The 22,387-nt window shown below is 44.3% G+C and overlaps 1 protein-coding gene across 1 annotated transcript in view; it reads right to left on the bottom strand.

The window, feature by feature from the left end:
- MYO7B (myosin VIIB) overlaps positions 1 to 22,387 on the bottom strand; it is a 69,929-nt gene that overhangs the window by 23,972 nt on the left and 23,570 nt on the right. The window contains exons 16-28 of the mRNA XM_014522119.2: positions 21,267 to 21,404; positions 18,666 to 18,818; positions 17,785 to 17,883; positions 17,022 to 17,116; positions 13,614 to 13,698; positions 11,862 to 12,080; positions 9,174 to 9,353; positions 7,857 to 8,066; positions 6,574 to 6,744; positions 5,584 to 5,664; positions 3,473 to 3,600; positions 2,496 to 2,633; positions 1 to 3 (exon numbers count right to left, since the gene is read on the bottom strand). The exon at positions 1 to 3 is cut by the window's left edge and continues 106 nt beyond it. Of these exons, the coding sequence (XP_014377605.1) occupies positions 1 to 3; positions 2,496 to 2,633; positions 3,473 to 3,600; positions 5,584 to 5,664; positions 6,574 to 6,744; positions 7,857 to 8,066; positions 9,174 to 9,353; positions 11,862 to 12,080; positions 13,614 to 13,698; positions 17,022 to 17,116; positions 17,785 to 17,883; positions 18,666 to 18,818; positions 21,267 to 21,404 (1,700 nt within the window). The remainder of the gene's footprint in view (positions 4 to 2,495; positions 2,634 to 3,472; positions 3,601 to 5,583; positions 5,665 to 6,573; positions 6,745 to 7,856; positions 8,067 to 9,173; positions 9,354 to 11,861; positions 12,081 to 13,613; positions 13,699 to 17,021; positions 17,117 to 17,784; positions 17,884 to 18,665; positions 18,819 to 21,266; positions 21,405 to 22,387) is intronic.

Below are 22,387 nucleotides of genomic sequence, written 5' to 3'. Positions count from 1 at the left end.
CAGGTACTGGATGGACAGAGCAGAAAAGACAGTTGGGAACACTGCAAACCCACTGAGGATTGTAGAATGGATGTGAGTGAACTTTGTTGACCTAAAGCAACTTGCAAGAGTGCTTCATTTTTGTGATTGGAATCAAATGAACTGAGAATTTCTTGGCAGTTCCTAGTCAGGCTAAGCAGTTACACAAAGGTTTCCTCAGTTCCTGCAGGGCTCCCAGGAACCTGTTAGTTCACTGAAATTCAAGGGAGGTGGCATTGCAGAGATAAGTAGTGGCACACTGAGCTCAATTGCCTGCAGGGAGGCCCAAGGTCTGTGCAGAATTGCTTATTCTGGTCTGCACATTTAGGTATTGACATTGGGACTCTGGTAATTTAACCTGTTACCTGAAGCCATGAGTCAGCCTAGAAGAAGCATGCAAACTTCACACATCAGGGAGTCAAGTGTCCTATCTTTGGCCATCAGGAATGATGTGGTTCTCCCAAGAAGTGGGTGGGGTCATTACAAGGTTTTTACCCTTTTCTAAAGCATCAGATACAACCCCAGGCAGGCCAGGAAGACATATAGAAGAGGTACAAGATGTAAAGGAACTTTTAGGCTAGAGACAAACATTACATGTAAACTGGTTTAAGTGATCAGAAACTTGTTTAAACCTGTAACAGAACAGACATTCAGTGCACATAAACCAGTTTGAAAATGGATGAAATCGGTTTGAGATAAACCTGGTTGACTTAACTGATTTGGGCCAAACCAGTTTATGCAATGTCTATCCAAGACTCCTTGCTTGTTTAACTTAAACCAGAGTCCCACAGCATCCCAGATGCTCTGCAGCCCTGGGCGGGGCTCTCTGCTCTGCAGCAGGGCTGGCCCCACCCCTCTGCTCCTTTGTTGGAGCTCTGGCAGAGATTGCAGGCACAGCAGTGTCTGTCGGGCTTTCCCATGCCCCCATTCCCCTCCCCCCTCCCCGCTCAAGCAGGGGTTCCTCCCTTCCCTCTCCCACAGCACGGACCATAGCCAGCACTTGGTATGCTAGCTAATGCTGAGAGGTGTCTATGTAAGGCAGACAGGACAAAGGCAGACAGGACAGTGTCCACTTAGGGCTTTTTGGAACTAATCAATGGGTCAGCTGGTAATGTCCTGCTGTTCCTTCCTTGAAAAAAGTTGTTTAAGAGTGTGAACTAATGAGAGAGGCTTTTGTTTTCTTGATGGGCTGCTAAATGGTCTGTTAGCAACTCCCTGCTGGGCTGGTCAGGAGCAGTGAGGGGCAGGGGGGAACCCCTCCCTAATCAGAACATCCTGCTAGGGCCTGGCTCAACACTCTGGAAGGAAAGGGAGGGCTACTTCTACCTTGAGCCACTGCAGGCATGTGCCAGCATTTCTTCAGTCCAGAGGGAATGTCTGTACAGTTACAAATCAGTTCAGCCTAGCCAGGTTAGACTAATCTGCAAAGACTGAATCAATTCAGGCTCAGGCTTTTTGAATGTCTGTCCCTAGCCTTAGAGACACCTCACCTGATTCTTATCTCAACTTTTCATTTAACCTCAAGTTGAGTTACTTCTGACTAGCACCAACATGAGAATAAAGCCTGTTGTGTTGAATTCATCCATGGGGTCATAGGACCACAGATATCATTTTGATTTCAGAGGCAAGGATTTCTTAGGGTATTGGATCAACTATATAGTTGAGATAAAGTTAGACAAGCTTTCAAATGCAAAACTTTCTTCATCAGGTCATACTAATTATTTCACTGAAGTAATGAGTGGAGTTATACCATTTGAGCTTACTAATAACTCCATGGAAGTAGTGAGTGGAGATACGCCATTGTTAAGTTCACATGTCTGAGCTAAGGTTCAGGCCCCATTGACTTCAATGGAATTACATTTAGAATTAGTTTTGCCTGCTCATCGTACGTCCCTTTTGAAGTGAGTTCTTTGGTTTACAGGGACAAATACAGGGAGAGGCGAGGAGCACTTCTCAATAACTACAGAAAGAAAGGGTGAGGACAATCACCTCAAGATAATTTTACAGTGCTTCATAATTGCAGAATGGGTATGTGTACTCACAAATACAGGAGCATGCATGTGCATGCATTCTCTGGTGAAGAAGTTGCTCCTGAATTTCACTCCTTGGAGTTCTTTCTTTCCTGCCCCCACTACACTCCATAATAAATAAATAAATAAATAGAGAATGCACCGGACCTCTACCACATGCAAATTAGCATTGTTCCACTGAAGTAGTCTAGAATAATTCAAATGAAGCCAGATCAATGGTTTTACAGAGCTGCACTGACTCATACCTGAGGATCTGATTCATGTGTTTAGATATCAGGAAGCATTAAGTTTACAGTACCAACAAATATAAATGTATGAGAAGTCTTGCATTCAGCCCATCTCCAGCTGCTATAGTGACTACATAGTTAATTTGACTTCTTTTATCTAAATAAAACAGCAAACAAGAAACCAGACCAGGTGAGGTCTTCAAGCTGCTGTAGGCTACATGAGCACAATACCTTCACAAATGTGTCTGAAGGAGGAAAACAGCCAAGGCAAAGTGACAGGAGAATCCATCCTCGGGCATGACTGCTCCGGTTGCTGTTTTCAGTGAGCTGTTTGCAGATCTGGCAGTAGATCTCATCTCTGTAAACAAGAGGCATGTATCAGGAGGACTGCAACCGATTGAGCTATCTACATTGCAGCTGCAAGTGTGATTACAGCCCATTTAGCACACCTGAGCTATCTGTAACCCAGCTAGACTGAGAACTTATAATGAAGCCATGGAAGGAAATTATGATTTTGGCTTCAGGAAGAAGAAACACAAGACTGTTGACTGACTAAGACTTTGCATAAGAGGCTTTCAGAAAACTCTCAGTCAATGTTGGAGTTACACCTGGAGCAGATGAGGTAAGTGACATGACAGTGTGACTTTAAAAAATGCAGCTAAAAGACAGTGGACACAAGTGTAAAAAGCATCAAAGCAAAAAGTTCCAGAAGAGAGAAAAATTATTTAAAACTATCTCTTCCATTCACTGGGCAGATATGAGGCAAGTGGGACAAAGGGGAACACAAGGTACATGACCATTTTATATCAGCTGAGGATCTCCATCTCTTATTGAAGCAAAGCCATAAGGAAAATGTCCTTAGGGTAAGAAAGGGTAAGAATGACATACTAAAAAATACAATGCATCTATGGTACTTGCAATAAAAATATGTTCCAGTACCTGGGGCAGAAAACAGCTGGCAAGCATATGGTGTGAAAAAGGGCATGCATCCTCACAGCTGTTCCTCTAGCTTTAGGTAGAGGCATGTTTGGCTGGTTACACCTGCTTTGTGGTTAGGGAAAGGCTTTCCGTTTCCAGAAAAACAGATTCATCCCTAGGAAGTCAGTCTGAGTTTTTATGAGGATTTGGGAAGGAGGCGCTGGGTGTACATATACCAGCAAGAGATTGGCCCAGGATGTGCAGTGCAAGGTTTCCTACCTGATGGCAGGGCGCAGGATCGCATTGCCAATAATGAAGTGCACTTTTTCAAGGTTAGACATAGGCCTGTCTGAGATCATGCTTTCTTCCTGGAATAGCTCCTCCCCACCTCTCAGATGACTTGTCACCTGAAACAGAAGGGCAGAGCTCTCAACACTGCTCTTGTATTATTGGCCAGAACATTCCCTGCCTAATGCATTCCTTGGCAACTGCATGCTGATGATCTTTTTCTTCTCCTCAATGTAAGTTAATAAAAAATACCTGTGGATGTAGCACTCCCTGTGCATGGCCAGCTAGCTGGCTCCATTTGCTTTTCTCTGTCTGCTGTCCCTGTTTGGTAATAGCAAGAAAAAGCCTGCTGCACCCAGATATCACTACGATATGGGCCATGTAAAAGTCTAAACTGGTGGTTTTCGAACTTTTTGGACTCGGGACACCCCTCATTGGACTCAAGGCATCCCTCCATAACTTTTTTGAATTGAGTGGCACCCAATTTATATGAAACTAATTTAATTTCTTTTAAACTAATTTATATATTACAGTGCTTACCTCCCTAGAGGGGTGTGGCAGTGGTAATGAGGGATGAGCCAGGCAGGGACAAGCCCATATCTACATTTATCTGCTTATTTCCGCAACCCTCACAGCCCCCTTCAGAGAACCTTGTGGCACCACATGGTGCCACGGCACCCTGTTGACAATCACTGGTCTAGACAAATAGAACTAATTTGTGCTCTACATCAACTTACAGTACACCAGGGAGCCAAAACTAGAACCCTGGTCCTCCTGCTTCAAATACACAGGCCTTTACTACTTGTGCCAATGCTAGTGGTAGGTCCCAGTCTCTTAACCAAAGGGGAACCACTTTTCCTCATTCACGAAGCCAGTGCATTATACTATGTTATAAACTCAACATAACTGTTCATAGACAGTGATTGACTTAAAGAAATAATTACAGGAACAAGTCCTTAAAAGAGTAGTTTGCTTTAAAAAGTAGAATAAATTACCAGCAACAGCTACTTTCTAACCTAAGCCTGAATGTTGGGAATGGAGAATAAAATACAGCACCTTAAATAGCAAATATTTAAAATGTTATGCAAATATGCACACACTTTTATGTTTACATGGACATGCATGTAAACAGGGTTCATGATTGGATTGGTTGACATTTTCAGAGAAAAAAATAGCTCTCTTACAAGCAGCCTTTTTCAAAACATGAAACATTTTGGCAAATCCTTTGATTTTTCAATGCCTTTTGAAGCTTTTCACCACCTTTCCTAGCAAAACAATTTTTGAAACTTTTCTCATTGACTAAACTGGTAAACAGTGAATTTCAATAATATTGTTGCTCTGTGTTTCCATGTTGTACAAAACGTGGTGGAAACTGGTCTGTTTTTGACACTGCAAAGTGGAAGCCATTTAAACATTTTTGTGACATTTATTATGTTCCAACCAGCTCTAGTTCACAGCATCTTGGTGAGGGAGAAGAGGAAACTCAACCTGAAGTCTCCCAGTGGCAAGGGTTAAAAAAGTCTTAGACATCTTTGTGAAGGGGGTTGAGGGGAGCGATTATCTCAGAGGCTCTGGAAAAGCCCTGGAAAAAAATTGCGTAAGCCTGGTAGGAATTAGCACATGTTCAGGGGACATCAGGGAGAAGAACTTTCTCACTTGTGAGTGGAAAAAGGTCAGAGGTCTCTGTGCTGGAGGAACAAGCCTGGGTATAAGAAAGGAAAGATGGCAAACTGTCCAGGGAAGAACTTTTCTCACAAGGTTAGTTCAGCACCTAGAACAATGAGGTCTGTTTCAGATCAGGATCTTCTACCAGAACTGCAATGCAAAGAGTTATCAATAGCAATGGTCTTTCTGTGCAGTAGAAGAGCAGGAGCAGGACAAGCCAAAGGAAGGGGATGGACAGCTAGTGTGCAGGGAGTACAAATTTCTATGGGAAGAAGCAAAACACATCAGGAGTTTTGCACAGAGAAAAAGGTTGGACCCAAGTTGAAAGGGGAGGGTGTTCTTAGCCAGGGCAGAAGAAGCCTCAGTGTCCATCATCAAGCAGGAGCAGGTGACTGGGCAAAAAGACTTGGGGAGAAAAATGTACTTTTACCACTTACCTTTCCTGTTAACTTAGAAGACCGTTTCAGCTTCATGGACGAAATAGCCTTCGGGGCTTTATTATCCATTCTGTATTCACTCTAAGATAGATAATGTCATAGTAGACAATGAGTGGAATCCCCAGCACACAGTATAGACCATTGAATTAACAAACAGCAAGCAGGAAGCAAATGTTCTCCTTTTTAGAGACCCACCATGGTGCTCAGTGTCTCTCACCAATGACAAGGCCTTTTTTTTTTATTGCTTCTCAACAACATAATCTAGAAACACTGGGCCAGGGTCTCAGTTGTTGTAGATCAGAATTGACTTCAATGGAACTACGCTGATTTGCAGTAGTTCAGGATTCAGCCTGTTATATTTAATTTTGCTGAGGCAATGTCTTTGGTAAAAAGAATAGTAAAGTATGAGGACTCCCTGGCAGCAGTAACCCTTCAGCAGTTGAGCTGAGGAGTCACATGCAGCCTCACCATCTGAAAAGTACAAGTAGCTTTCTCAGCGGCAGCTACTTAATACCACAGGTGCAATTTTCCGAACACCGAGGGTGTTTAACATTGGCTTATCCCTGCTCTCATCAAAGTCAATGAGAATTTTACCCATAACTTCAAGAGGGGCAGGATGATGCCAGTGCTTGACACTTCTGAAATCCCACTCTCAGGGAACAAGAGCTGCCCTTACCATCTGATCAGGGCTAGATGGCAACCTTCAGTAGTGCTGAGAGTAGTGCCTCAGTTCAGGATAAGAAGGTGCTTATTCTCAATGAGTGTTACACTGTAAGGGGCACCCTGCCACATGGCAAAGAGATTTCTACAGCTGGGGCAGCTGTAGAGCTGACATTTATAGCTCTATTTAGCCTCCTCCTAGGAAGATGACTTGCCAATGGAAAGGTTTCTATGGATGCTACTGAAGTACAGAAGCCTAAAAGTGTCCCTTTGCTTCTCTCACCAGTCTGTATAGCAGCACAATACAGAGGAATGAATTCTCCTTCTTACCACATCTGGACTGTCATTGCTCAGCATCTGGACCCGGCTTTTCTTGCCAAGTGTGTCATATATTTGTGTCATCACAGAGCTGCTCTTGCTGGTTTGGTTCTTAGCAAAGGTTGCTGGCTCTGGAAGGTCACCCATGAACCGCAGGATGATGTTCCACACTGCTACTGAGGCCTAGAAATGCAGAAAACACAGCTGGATGTTGCAGGGTCCCACCCTACCACTTGTAGACAGCTACATCTACACAGAGGTAGGACTTATGACTGCCCTAATCTAGAGTAAAACCCTGTGCCCCTTCTCACTATTCAAATGGGAAATCTCTGTAGTCCCTCAGATTACAGGTGAGCAACATTTGTGCCCTTATATGGAAAGAATGGCATGTGATGCTTCAGGTGGCTTTGCTGGGAACAGACGATTCTATGGCTAGGAACAGGTGTTGTATTTGTTCCAGAACAGAAAAGTCCTGGGATTGGCATGTACACACATCACTCTGCCAGTCAGGGCTTAGTGAGCAGCTGAATGCATTGCTGCTTCACTATCATCGATTCAATGATGCAGTTCTGGAACAACCATTCAGATGCACCTCACAATGTCCTGGGACAAACCATTAACACTTCTTATCCTGTGAACCTTTTTAGGGTTTGTCCCAGGACAATGGACATGGACATCTGAACAATTGCACTTTGTCTCAGAAGAAAATGGTTTCTCCTGGATGAAATGCACCCTGTGTTTGTAGCCTACGTAGCATCATAAGATTCAGGACAGAGCCCTTCATTTTGTAAGGCTGCCTTATACCAAGGAAGAATTCCATGATCACTTCCCCCCCAGCTAGAGCAGCCACAGCAGGAAAGCATGAACCTCTTTTCTTTTCCTGCCCTCCTCACTGACTTGCTTACTAAAAGGCAGCAGGATTAAGTGTGAGCCTTGATGCCTTTTCTCTCCACTCCACCAGTCTGAGTCAGAAGGCAGTGGCAGAGGTCAAAGGAGACCCTAGAGCTACTTCACAGCTAGCAGAAAAATGGCCAGAGCCTCTGATGTCAGAAAGCTCCTGCTGCACAAAGCATTTTGAAGGCAATGTAACGCCTACTTCTGGATGCAGAGACTCAGAGGTGAGCAGCTTTGACAGACCCATGGAAGAGACCAGTTCCATTGCAATGCCTGTGATCAGGTGCCTCTGGCTCTAATGTCTCCCTGCCCAGCTCCCCTTCTCAGGGCATGCCAGGCCATTTGGAGGGAAGCTAGGGGAGCCAGCATAGTAAGAATGTTGCACAGAAAGAACATGATACCAGGATATCATCCTTCTCTTCATGGTAGAGTAGTGGGTGACGCAGTGGCTTCCGGATGTGCGTGTACGTGGAAGATCCCTGGAAGTAAGTGGCTGCAAACTTTGGAAATGTGTACTCTGCCAGGTCATCGTCTTCCTCTTCCAGCTCAGCACTCATAGGAACCATATCCAGATCCACCTCATCCAGCCTGCCCCTCTTTGTTTCCAGGTCCTGCATATAAAATAGAAAAGGAGCACAATTCTGTTTCTTCGCCATCTCAAATGATGATTTTTCAGCTTCTCTGCTTGCTAGGAAACAAAAAAAACCCACAGAGGGTCCCAGCCTTGTGTGTCTCATGCTAATCTCAGTGCTGCTTCTACCAGCTGGCAGTGGGCATCAGGAGTGGTGCCCACCTGTGCTCTTGGAGACCCGGTCATCTATTAGAGCATTGCAGCATGATTCACAGCTGGCCTTGGACCACAGTTCACTGGGCTATCCAGACACTCTTGATCCTATAAATCCCTCTTTCCCATACTGACCTCAAGAATGATTTATTAGCTCATTCTAATCTACCTGCCTCCTCCCCTTTCTGCTCCATGCCCTTGAGTTGTACAGGGTACTAGAAACTTCCTTTGAGACTAGAGACCCTTACTGGAACCCTGGAGTCCTCCATTTCCTGCATTCATCCATTGCAAGAGACATGCAAAGAAAAAGTGCCAGATGCATTAACCATGAGGCCAGGTGTCAGCACATACTTCAGTGCTAAAGTTTTCAGAATCCTACCATTCTCCATGCATTAAAGACATTAAAGTTAAAGCATTTAGTATATGGCCAACATACTGCAAACCAAGACTGTTTCAACGTGGTCATTGATGCATGAGTTACCTCTCAGTAGAGACTTGTAAGCCATCCTCTGAAATGAGTAGAAATGACTCCAGATGATGTTATCTTGGGCAACTGGCTGACTAGGGCACTCAATAGAGTGGAAGAAGCCGAAAGCAATGCAGGGATTAAGAAATTAAAGTTGCAAGGAGGACCTGCATTCCCAAGTGACTGTACTTCCTAGAGTCCTCCTGATGTTGTCTTGCCTTATGCAAAGATCTTGAGACAGCAGGTTTCTCTGAGAGAAAGGGTCTCAGCAGAAGACCAGACCTAACTGTTAGGATGCTGCCAAAGCAAGGACATTCAGCCAGGGGCAACTTCTCTGACAAAATGCAACAGAGGGAGTCCTGAGCTGGGCTCAGGTTTTCTAGTAGAGGTTGGAAGAATGTTCTTCACCTCCAACATTTCATTGCACCAAGCATGAATCTGGCCTATTACTTCTTTGTTGCTATTTACCTCAAATCCCAGAGGAGCCTGCCCTTCTTGGCCGCCAATCATGGAAGGTAAAAAGCCAAACACTTTGTCCACCATTTCCTGGTCACTGATTGGATCATAGAGTGATGATTTATGGGAGATGGCGTCATGCTTCCGGTGTTTCTTGTCTTGCTTCTCTCTCTCCAGGTTAGACAGGTGCCCCTTAAACACACAGATGGAACATTACAAGTGCTTGGAACTTAATTCAGGTAGAACCAAGGGCTTATCAAGACAAAGGCCATTTGCACTGTAGCTTAGTACAGCAAATAAGCAAGTACAAACTTCTAATGTAGACACACTGTACTAGTGCAATACAGTGCTTTTCCTGGTGAGTTACACTACTGCAGGAATCTGAGAAGGAGAGCTTATTAAACCGTGCATAGTGCTGCACTAATGTGGCTACACTGCTTCTGGTTTGACAGCTAGCCTGATGCATCTCAGCCTGGTGCTGCCTCACACCCAAAAGTGCACAGTAGAGGAGGCACACAAAGCATGAAGTGACTGGTCTAATTCTGATTCCTCCCATACTGTGTTATTCATGGTCTTACGTTGGCACGGGCAGTCTGGGAAAATTTCCTGCAGTAAATAATATTGGAAATAAGAATGTCTCCTTTACATCAACAGTTCCCACTTTACACTCACAAGTAGTGTCACAGCTCTGCCTACATTTTATCACCTTCTGAAAATGTAGCCCTAAGTATACATGTATAGAATTGTTAAGCACATCCAGGTTTATAGGTGTGGTGTGGTGCAGTGGTGTCCAACTTTCTGGCCTTGGGATCCAGATGGATGGCACAGGGTCAATCTGTGGGCTGGATCCTGTGCGAAGTGAACACATGGGGTCAGTTCGTGGGTGCACTCCTGCACAAGAACCTAAACCCACACACCTAGATCTGGCTACATACTGACCCGACCCCACATGCCTGGATCAGGCCACATGCTGGTATGATCTGGCATGCAGGGCCATATTATTCAGTCCAATGGGCTCCCCACAGGTTCATAAATTTGAGGGGAGGGAAGCAACCATTAACACTGCCCCCTCCTCCCAGCACACACCAAATTTTCCAGCCCTTGGAGGGCTCCACAGGCTGAATGACATGGCTCTGTGGGCCAAATCCAACCCAAATTGAGCACACTTAGTGTGGTGAGTTCATAAGCATAGAAGAGAACTCTGCATTCATCTTTCCAAACTCTGCCTCCTACCCGTTCTAGTTTCCTGGCTTCTTCCCTTGCCCTTACTGGCCCAAGTATATGAGGTGCTTCTCCTCCTCTAAGCACAGCTTCCTGACTTCCAGTCTGTGCTGGTACTGTAGGAAATGGGAAGGTTTTCAGATCATTTTCATACTTGCTTTGCTAACTACATTGTGCCAGGAATGTGAGGCACTGCCTCCACTCACATTTTCAGTGGTCACTCTTGAGTGACTGCTCAGCTCTAGATTTAGTGTTGTAGGGAACAGGCCTGTATAAAAGTAGCACCATTTCTAAAATATTTCTGAAGAGCATTTTGGCCTTGGCCTTGGCCTTGGGAGGTTCACCCATCTTCTCCTACAGAGTTCAAAGGCCAAAAGCTGTCATCCACCAAAGGCAAGCACTGAAGGTGTGTTTTGCCCACCTCTACCATGTTTTGGAAGTGCCATGGCTCCCAGTGCACTCCAAGTGTGAAAGGTTTCACTGGGACGGGGTGAGAAACAGGATGCTCCTGCCTGAGAAAGTATGTGAGAGGGAGAAGAAAGACAAACCCCATATCCTTCCACCTAGGTAAACAGTTGGCCTTTGGCAAGTACCAGTGACTAAATGCAGGAGCTGGAGCCAGGGCAAAGTTGAACTGCATCTCTTAAAGTTGCTTGACATCAGAGAGGGGAGTGCTGACAGAGCGGTCAAGGTGTCTTGTTATGATTCAGAGGCAGCTGTATGTGATAATGATCACATTGCTCCTTTGGGCACTGTTAGTTATGGGCATTCATGTGCCTTAACCATGTTGGTGTAACTGGTACCTGGGCTTGGCCAGACCTTCGATTTCTCTGACTAGAGAGAGACATGCTTGAAAAAAAGAAGACAGAGGCAGCTAGATAGACTTTGTTCTGTTTGTACAATCAATATCTAACACAAAGTGGATCTGGTTTATGACTGAGGGTCCCATGTGCTGCCACAGTATGATAATAAATAAGATTTTCTCTATGGGACCCATTAGAGTATTCCCGACTATAGTGCTTTAGGATTTACTCTATTGGTTCCGTTATAGACCCCACCTTTGCAATGCTACTGAAACATATTAATATTCTCTACATTGCCATGTATATTTTCTCTTCTCTTCATCCTAATCAGCGTGGGCTCTGCTCTTTTTTAAATCAAAATGCTTTGTTATTTTTTGGAATTTCCCCAACTCACTTGTGCTCTAATCGAAAGTCATCTAATTTATTAAGCACAGAAGACAAACATACAAGATTTATATGTTAAAGGATACTCTCTCACCTGTCAAAACTTCAGAGTCATTGCTGTGGTAACTATAGGAAGGTGATGTGATAGAAAGTCTGCTCCCTTACTTGTAGGGGATGCAAAACCCATTGCAATGGGGAGCTGCTACCCAAAGAAGTTTGCTGCTTCTGTGAACAGTATCCTAGAAGAAATATCCTGTTTTAAAAGATGACTGGCTGAACATACAGCACATACCTTTCTCTTCATCCTCTGGAAACTATGACGAGCCAACATTCCCCTAGCATATGCTTGTATAATGCACACAGCTTTCTTCTGCTCAGCTATCTTCTGGCGCATCAGATAACCACGACACCGGGCTTGGAACCTAATCACATGTGCCCGGGCTGTTTCAAACTGCTTAGCAAGCTGCCGGCTCCGAAAGAGGGCTTGCAGGCGCTCAAAGCCCAGCATGACCTAAAGAAGGGGAAAAGAACAGCCTGAAGTGATGAAACCTGAAGCAAAATGGAGCTGGGACTAACATGAACTCGATGGAGGATATGGAACTGGGACAGAGAATCAAGATGCAGAAAGAAATGACCAGAAATTGCCATCTAAGCAAATGTTGTATTTCTTGGAGTTATAAATGCAGGCATTTTAAACTAGGATATCAAGGGACCCAAAAGTTACTTATTAAAGATGGCATCTGTAGGAGTGACATTACTCCCAGGAGACTGAGGTGAGGGAAAGGGAGGGAACAGGACTGAAATGGACTAAACAGAAGAAAATGAGATTGAGGTGAGCAAAATGGGTCTGACTATACTAAACTGAGCATTAGGGTATAGAAAAGAACAGAGCAGAGTGCACAGCTAGAGTCAAGATGAGTTCATATGAGCCTTTCTGTTTGGTTTTAGAAAAGGAAACACTTCTGCCTGAAAACGGTTGCTTTTGTTTCTTCTCACAAATCAGCCAACATCTCAGAACTGATTTCCTGTCCCATTCTCAAAAATAATTCCTCCCAGAGGTCACTCTTTCGTCACAAGAGATCCCTCCTTTGGAAGTCCAAGTGTTATTTTCCTTGACATAACTTTTTTTAAAGTAATTTTCCTGTCATTTTTGACAGATGGCTCATGCCACAGCCTCACTGAAACATTGGCCAGGGAAGACACCTCTCACAACTTTGCCAACACTATTAATTTGTTATCTGGGAAACATATATGGCTGGCCTTCTTCAAGCCAAGATGGTTGATCACAGGAAATAAGGGATGGGACTTTGGTGAAGCAGTAGCCAGGCCACTGCTACACCAGGTCTAGCAGAGGATAGTCGGGGTTACTGTTTTACTGTTTGTCTTGGATTCAGTGGGCACATCTACGTATGCTATTCATGCACCAGAATAAGCTCCAGCAGAGTTTGTGCTATAGTTTATTGCTCCTGGGTGCAGTGTTTACCCATGTGCCCAGGACTGCAGCACATTGAGCTGGGGTGAAGCAGCTCCATCTAGCAGGGGACTGGGGGTCAGCCTGCCAGCCTGGAGCTGCTCCTCCCTAGCTCATTGTGCTGCGGAGGGGATGACTAGGGCACAAGGGTGCTATAGTGCATGGCTAGCTGACAGGCAGCCCTCACACTGTAGCACCCTTGTGCCCTAGCCAGCACTGGTCACTGTCTATACGTGGTTTCAGCACACTAAATCACTCCACTGTGGGATAGTACTTGTCCCAGACAGTACTGTCCTGCAGTGGAGTTAATTAGTTTACTGCACCCTAATATGGGGTGCACATATAGACAGTGACACTATACTGCAGAGCTAATTAGTCAACTCTGCAGTAAAGCACACATATAGATACACCCAGTAAGGATAAAGATGATCTAGAATCATTTTGGGGCCCCAAATGCCCTTCCCCTTCATACATAGTCACCTCTTATTTCTGAGCCATCTTCTTTATTAACTTTATACTGAGCCATGTAAAGTACAGTATTTATATGTTCAGGAACAGAACCATAACTCTTACCAGCCTGAAATTCTTCCTGCAGTAATAACCCCTCCAAGCTGTCTGAATGACCACAGCAGACCGTCTCTGCATCAGAAACTGCTTCCTAAAGGCAGGCAAGGGAATAAAAGGTTACTCAGATAAGAAATGGCAGAACTAAGACAAGACAAGAACAAGGACAAGAGGTAGGAATGAAATGATGACTCTCTCCTCTTAGCCTACACTCTCCACACTCAACACCCATGCACCAGACCCTCAGAGTACATCTAGCCAGCAGTCAAGAAGTGTAGGATTCTAGGATTCAAAATGACCCATACAAATTGGAGGACTGGACCAAAAGAAATCTCATGAGGTTCAACAAGTACAGTCCTGCACTTAGGACAGAATAATCCCATGCACCGCTACAGGCTTGGAACCAACTGGTCAAGCAGCAGCTCTGCAGAAAAGGAGCTGGGAGTTACAGTGGATAATAAGCTGCATATGAGTCAACAGTGTGCCCTTGTTGCCAAGAAGGCTAATGGCATACTGGGCTAAATTAGTAGGAGTGTTGCCAGCAGATTGAGGGAAGTAATTATTGCCCTCTATTCTGGACTGGTGAGGCCACATCTGGAGTATTGTGTTCAGTTTTGGGCACCCCGCTACAGAAAGAATGTGGACAAGTTGGAGAGAGTCCAGTGGAGGGCAACAAAAATGGTTAAGGTGCTGAGGCATGTAACCTATGAGGCGAGGCTGAGGGAACAGCGCTTATTTAGTCTGCAGAAGAGAAGACTGAGGCGGGATTTGATAGCAGCCTTTAACTACCTGAAGGGTGGTTACAAAGAGGATGGAGCTAGACTGTTCTCAGTGGTGGCAGAGGACAAAGCAAGGAGCAATGTTCTCAAGTTGCAGCAAAGGAAATTTAGGTTGGATATTAGGAAAAAAAATATCACTAGGAGGGTGGTGAAGCACTGGAATGGGTTACCTAGAGAGGTGGTGGAATCTCCATCCTTGGAGGTTTTTAAGGCTGAGCTCAACAAAGCCCTGGCTGGGATGATCTAGTTGGGGATGGTCCTGCTTTGAGTAGGGGGTTGGACTAGATGACTTCCTGAGGTCCCTTCCAACCCTAATTTTCTATTACTCTAAGTAACTATCATGCAGTGCAGAGATATCCAAGCTTGCTTAAAATCCTGAATTGACTGTAATGTATAGGCATATCCAAGCCAGCTTTAAAATACCTAGCATGGCTACGGGTAGCAGCCTACCCCATGGCAGTACAAAGCTCACCATAAGCTGATTTACCCTGCTTCTTCAGCAGGTTTTATAGCCTGTGCTGTGCTCCATGCTCCTATGGCTAAACTGCTACCAGTTCTCAAACAGCAGTAGCATAACAATGTATGGGCTACCCATGGGACGGACACCAAAATTGAGATAGAGGGGCCCCCCACCTGGGCACCCTGCATCTTCCCTGCAGCAGCTTTGGCTCCAGCAGCAGGATGACAGAACAGCCATGGTGGTGCTCAGTGTAGGATCAGCAGTAAAAAGATTTGCTGCTACTAGGGGCAATGTTACCTCCTTTTTTTCCTGCAAAAAATCAGTGTTTGAATGTCCACTTGGCACACATCTCCATAGCAAAAAGGAGATGACATCTGCCCCTGCAGCAGCAAACCTCCAACCACTGCCCCTGTACTATGCACCATCACTGCCTAGGTCATACAATCAGCCAGTTACACTTCTGCCCAAGTGAGATATTTTAAAGCTGTCTTGGTTATGTCTATACATTACAGTCACTTCTGCAACTGCAGCACAAACATAACCTTGGTTATAGCATTTTGTCTGCCTGCAGCCCACACATAATAGGTAAGGTTGGAACAGACTGTTAGGAGAATATAATCTAATTTCCTGTATAACATGGGCCAAATAATTCCACCCATGACTTGTCATCCACTTGCTGATGGTGAGGAGAGGGTAGAAAGAGCACCAGGAATCCAACCTGACCCGAGGAGTTCAGTTAAGAACATAAGAATTGCCATTTACTGGGTCAGACCACAGGTCCATCTTGCTCAGTATCTTGTGTCACACAGTGGCAGAGAGTGGATGCTGAAAGGGAGAGTGAACTGGGTTTTTTTTCTACTATTCCTCTCTCACTTGCAGCCTCCAGCATTTAGGGTCTAGGAAGTCCAATTCAGAGGCTGTACCATTACCTCCTATGCCCCCATGCTCAACAGTTACTGATGCTGTTTTCCTCTAAGGATGGGTCCAACTCCTCCCCCCACCCCTTTTCTTACTTTCATGATCCAGTAAGGGCCTCACAATTATTTCTGGGCCAACTTCTTTGATGACGTAGCTTCGTGGAATGCTGGGAATGTGGCCCTGTTCCCAGAAGTTAAACCTAAGCAGTGAACCCCTCCTGTCTGACAGCACATACTTAGAATCCTCCTCATAACTGATAATGGTTGCCATACTCAATTATCTGAATAAGACAAGTCTTTTGCAGTAAGAGCTCTTGCACTGAGCACAGGGTGGTTAACACTGTTTACTCAGTGGCAAAAGCATTCCCAAAGATAGAATTCATCCCTAAAACACTTTGATGCTTGCCCAAAATTAAGATAAATCACAACTCTAAGAGTGTCAGCAATTACGGACAGATGGGTACAGACTTTTCAAAGCAAGCTGGACAAAACAGTAGTATTCATTGTGGATTGTAAGAGAGAGGTCTTGGACAGCCCATCTACCACTTCTGTGAAATAAGCATCCCAAGGTCCTGTATTTTCTAGACCACTATGAAACAGAGAAATAGCAGGTCTAAGGGCAAAGCCTTTGCCTATCTCTTTAGGAGTTCCACATCACTGATGTAAACTCAGGCTTGATACATTCTATATCAGTATCAGTATAGTAGGACCCCTGGGGGCTCAAACCTGAAATTTGGGCACTAGTAGGTAGAAACACAGGCTGTAGTACCACCAGGCAGCTGGCTAAATGCCAGACCCAGCTCAACCTGGCTCCTCTCATAAGATCTCTAATGGGGAACCAGATGAATTGGGGAGGACTAATGGGAGCCTCACATGCCTGATGGGAGGTTTATAAAACCCTCCTGCTTCCTGCAGGGTCTTATCCCAGCAAAGGCATTTCTTGGTGTAGAAGTTTAGGAGCCTCGATCTGTGACTCCAGGAAAGATTTGTTACTGCCCTGGATTTCCTGGCCTGGACCTACTACTTGCTCTGACCATGATGCTTTCTTGACATCCTGGAACTTAGATTCATATCTGGCTTTGACCTTGGCTTTCACTCTGGTAAACCCTTGAGTTACTGCAAACAACTAGGCTGACTGCCTATTCCCTGGTCAGCTTTTACACAATGCATTGTTAAGTATGTTGTGTTGCACCACAGTGGGAATAGGATATGCTCTGATTTTATACAACCCCAAACCCTTGTGCCCTTTCAAAGCACTCACCTGTCCTTGAATCCCCTCAGCACTTTCTGGATAAGAATTGCCTTGTCTGTAAGTTCCTTTTCTCGTTGCACCTCCAAGATTGTATCATGATAATCCTATAAGAGAAACCCAAGCAAACTGGCACAATGGCTGCACCTCTGCTGAAGAGGCCCAAAATTAGCAAGAGTGCTGAAGGTTGGGATCAAAGGGTATTAATGAAAGTGTACATAGCTATTCATGCAGCACCTGGCCACAGCATCTGGCTGTAGCTGTCCACAAGCAAACAATTCACCTATAGCACATGAAAATATTTCAGAAAATAATGGCAATTTCAAAATAAAGCTATTTTGTGTGCAATAATAATTTACCGGACCACATAACTTCTCTACACATTTGTAAAGAATGGATGCATTTGACAAGGCCACCATTAGTGTTTTCTACTGCTGTGTGGTTTCCCACAGACACACAGCATGGGAAGCCATTTTGCTGTTACTTTCTGAAACACCCTTGTAATAAGATGCACCCTCTGAATTTTAGCAGAGTTATAAAATACAACATGTTCTTCCATCTTATTAGTGGAGAACAGAAGTGGGTGGGAGATGAGCAGTGCTATTTGGTGGCACAGAGGTACCTGTTGAGCTATGTTGTGCACTGGGTTTAAGGTCTGGACTCTTGAGATGCTGCACAGGGTTTTCATGGTCCTTAACAGGCAATTCCTGCAACTCACTCAACATCCCTTTCTTCATGTTACTGCATGTGACAGCAAACAACCTTTGTTACTTACCTTGAGGAAAATCTTGGTTCTTCCAACTTGCCAGCCTCCATCTTTGCCTATGACCTTCTCAGAAATCACCACGCAGCACCAACGGGCATCGTTCTGTTGCTGATGCAAAAAATCATCATATTAAAGCATGGTTAGTAATACAGAATTAGTGTGATATAAACATCTCTGGCACTGGTGTTTCACAGGGTGAAGAACAGAAATGACCACAGCCTAACAAACTGTGGAATTCAGTGTGCAAAGCATGGAAATGGCTCAGGTCTAAAGTATTCCAGGATTGAACACAGGAGGTATGTTAGTGATTGTGCGGAGAAGTCCATGGATCAAGAGGCAGGTCAGTGTTTATGTCTCAGTTCACAGAGGTCCCAGGAGTGAATCTATGAAGAATGGTTATGTCTTAAAGCTAAAAAATTACAGTCCTGTTGCAGCGGTGTTGTGGCCTTGATGATCCAGGGAATAAGGGAGAAGCAAATCCTGTTTGGTAAAGTCTTTTCCTGGACCAACTATGCAATTGGGAGAGATGCTAGATGAGCTTTCAGGCATGAAGAAAGGCATTTTATGCCCAAATACATGTCTGATATCTCTCCCAATTGCATAGTTGGCCCAATGAAAGCTATCATCAGACAAATGCTATGCCTGGTGGAGTCATCTAGAGAATTCAAGCCCAGGACTCCTGGATTCAAAAAGCAAAAACCTCTACCACTTGAGCTAAAGTGAACCTGCAGAGCAGAGGCTGGTTATCCTGGTGACAGATCATTTGACTAAGTGGGCTGTGATCCAGTTGCATTTTAAACTTAATTCTAGCTGTGAAACAGAGCATATTCCCCCAAAAGCCTTCCAAGGAAAGGTTGGATTATCATTTAAACAAGTTTCTGCTGATGCACCTGTTCTCTAGCAGATGCTGGCAGCAGGACTCTGTATCTCTCTAAGAACTCTGCAAAGCTGTAGCGAATTGGGTAGCCAGCCTTTCTGATCCGAATGGTTTCCATCATTCCTGAATACCGCAGCTGCCGGATACACAGCTCCCGATCAAACAACTGGAAGGACAGACAGACATGGGGAAGCTTACCATCAAAAAACAGCTCTTCTTATAACATGGTTCAAAGAACATTTGCTAGCTGCTGCAGAAACAAGAGCAGTTTCAAAATGAACTACAATATTTTTTATTGCATTTCATATTTAAGTCATTGCACCAAATTCATTGCTGGCATAAGCAGGCAGTGTCAGTGAAGCTGCAGATTTCTGTACAGCAACAGTGAAAATAATTTTCTTACCTTGGGCCAAATTTCAAAGGCCATTTATGATTCTACATCTGCAAGTTTACACCCACAATACATTTTGAATACAGTTTTGTAGATGCAAATAAGTGCAGGGGCAATTTATAGTGTGTTATACTATAGCTACCCAGGTGATTCCACACACCAGAGAGCTTCAGGTCATAAACTGCACATGCAAAACAATGCCCACATTTTACTATAGCAGCAAAATTGGAGATTAAGTTAAGGCCCTTTAAAAATATCCTCCCCTTAAGATCACCTTCTGTGCTGTGGTATTGGTCCTCAAACATTAGTGTGTAAACAGCACATCTGCAGCCAATTCTGAGGTAGTCAGACTGGCAGTTAAGAGAATAAATTGAGTAACCCTGAAGGCAAGAGCTAATCTGAGCAACCAAATAAAAAGTTTGAAAGTCCTTGCAGCTTCCAGATAAGGTTCTTGACATCTCCTAAGAGCAATGTCTAAAAGAAATCAAGATAAAACCCAACTGGATCCCACCATCATGAAAGCACATTTGGCTGTCCCCATCTCTGCTTGCTGAGGGAAGAAGAAAGGTAGGTATGTGCATATTTCTTTGCAGAATAGGATCAACCTCTGGGGGTACACTAGGTTGCCCAATGAGAACATGGATGTAACTAGGGCTATTAGAGGGGGAAGAGAATTGCCCTCCTAAGCTTTGACAGGCTAGTTTGAGGGGAGTGACAGCTAAGCCTTAGTTGCTTCAGAAATGAAGTAAGATCTGGGTCTGGCATTTTAATGTCACTTTGGAAAGTGTGACCTCTTTAACTCTCCAGGGCTTTTCCTACAAACAGCAGTAACTGAGAAAGGGGAACCACACAGTTCAGTAAATGTCAAAGTATTGAAATCAGAGGGTGAAAGAAGTGATATTAAGAATTGAACTTCCCCATCTCCAGAATGTTCACAACCAGCCCCACTGGATATATGAGCCATGATCTCAAAACTTGCCTGTTGCAAGTCTGAAACCCCCAGTGAGAGCCCATAGATCCTCTCCAGCTACTTGGAACACATGAGAAGTTCTAGAGTGGGAACCCCTTGGAGTTATTCTTGTGGTCAAGTCACACAAAAATAAGAGAATAGAAAGCCACTGCAGGTCCAGTCTGTACGCCTGATGAGACACACAGTCAAAGTAACTTCATCACCAGAAGACAGAAGCATAACCTTGCCAAGTGACATTGGTTATGGTTTAGATGCCAACTTTGCAAATGCCCAACCACCTGCTTAACTCCAGGCATGCAAATCGCCACATGTGATCATTTCTGTCTCTGGGCCAGGTCTTCGCTGGTGTTAACCAACACAGCTCCATTGATTTTCAGTGGAGCAAGGCTGATTTACAGCAGCTGAGTATCTGGTCCTTTAAGTCCAATCTTTCAAATCAAAATAAATGTGGGCATAAACTTTCAAAGGAGGCTAAGCCTCCTGTGAACTGGCATCTGCCTACACAGGTCACTAGAAAGAAGCCTGATCTAAGCCCCACCAAACTGATGGGAAGACTCCCATCAACTTCAGTATTCTTTGGATCAGGCTTTCAGTGCCTTAGCATAGTTAAAGGAGGTTGTTGCAAACATGCAAGACCAAGGTGCAAGGCCCAGATGTATCTGAAACGTAGCCCATTCACTGTTTTGCTGTGGGGACTGGGGGATTCTTTTTTTTGTAAGGACAGTCTCATCACCACATCTGAGGTCAGCAGGTGCTTGTTCCTTTGCTCTGCTGAACTTTGCTATGTGGAACTGAATTGCCTTTTATTTGGGTTCTTGTACAGGGCTCATCCCTCTCCATATCTGACACTGGCTCAGATCAGTCCTTCCCTATTTCAGACACCAAAGACTTCACCCCCAATTTAAAGGGGGCAGGGTGTAGGTATGAGCATGGTTAACCCCATTTTTTCCTTTCCCCATTTTTTTCCAGCTTAGATCCCATCCAATCTCCTGTCTGGTCTTGACCAGATGGTTTTTTAAAACATAGTTCTCTATATTTCTGTGTTTTCTTTTTGCCATGTGTCACTCAGTGCTTATGCAGACACCCTTTAATATTAAATTCATCAGTTCCTATTGCTCTTTGAATTACAGCAGCTGTTCTTGATTAAATTGCAGGGATAAGGTGCTCCACAGCAACTGATCATTTCTGCTCAGTTACTTTTTCCCAGGCATAAATATTACTGCAGACACAATCTAATATCTTTGAAGCATTACCAGAGGCTTCTTGTAGTCATTGGGCTTGATACAGCGAATGAAATATGGCTGGCAGTTGCTCAGGATTTTCATCAGCTGCTCCAGGGATTGCTTGAATTGTCCCCCTAGGGTAGAGAGTCGTTTGGTGGTATCTGAGCCCTGGAGAAAAGAAGTACAGACATGACTCCCACATCACATGACCATTATTTGGCCCACTTACAACTCTGTTGTATGTATTCAGAGAGAAATCAGCTGCCTACCATAAAATGCATCTGTTTGGAAGTCACCAAATCTATCATCATTGCTCACACTGAGAGGTACTTATCTATGTGTAAAGGTGGCAAGACCCTACTTGTACTGTGCACTGAATAGCAAAAAGCCTGCTCACTAACATGATCCATGTCTAGTTATTGGGCCTGTCCTATTGTGGACCACATGATTATTTCAGTGAGCACAGAGGTGCTTAGCCCTTTTAGTCTGAAGTCAGGCAATAGGTATGGCAGGATGGCACCTGAGAGACTAACTAGGTAACACAGACATGAGCTTTATAGGCAACAACCTACTTCATCAGATATAATGAAAGGACATTATTATTTCAATGCTAATTCACATTGGTGTGATTGCAAGCTTAATGGGAAAAAGCAGCTATTTATTCAGCACTGGCTTCCAAGCTGGGCAATAGCTGGCTGTATGGAACCAGCAGGTGAAGTTGAGGGGATCAAGGCTTCCCAACCCATTTGTAGCTCTTAAGGGAGTCCTAACTTCAAGGTCACTATTGCTTTGTAAACAGGGAAAAGGTAAAGAAGGCAAGTAACATACATAATACAGGGGAAAAGTTACAAGCAGATCTGATGGCAATTATGCATACCAGCTTCTTTTGGTTACAGACCCTGTGCCACATTCTGCTTTCAGCTGCACAGGTGTAACTCTAAAGGAAATTGACCTGATTTAGTTACTTTCAATTTTTACCAGTCTAACTAAGAGCAGAATTTCCCCACAGAAACTTTAAAACAGTATTACAGTAGGCCTTAATCTTAATTTTCCATAAGGTTTTAAGATTCACCTTATAACACAGCAATAGTCAATGCAGCTTTCCAAGGGCTCCACTGTTTGTTCAGAACAAATTGTTAATAACTCTGTAG

Source organism: Alligator sinensis, unplaced genomic scaffold, assembly GCF_000455745.1.
Source record: "Alligator sinensis unplaced genomic scaffold, ASM45574v1 scaffold237_1, whole genome shotgun sequence".
NCBI classification, from domain to species: Eukaryota; Metazoa; Chordata; order Crocodylia; family Alligatoridae; genus Alligator; species Alligator sinensis.
This window is presented reverse-complemented; position numbering and strand designations above follow the sequence as displayed.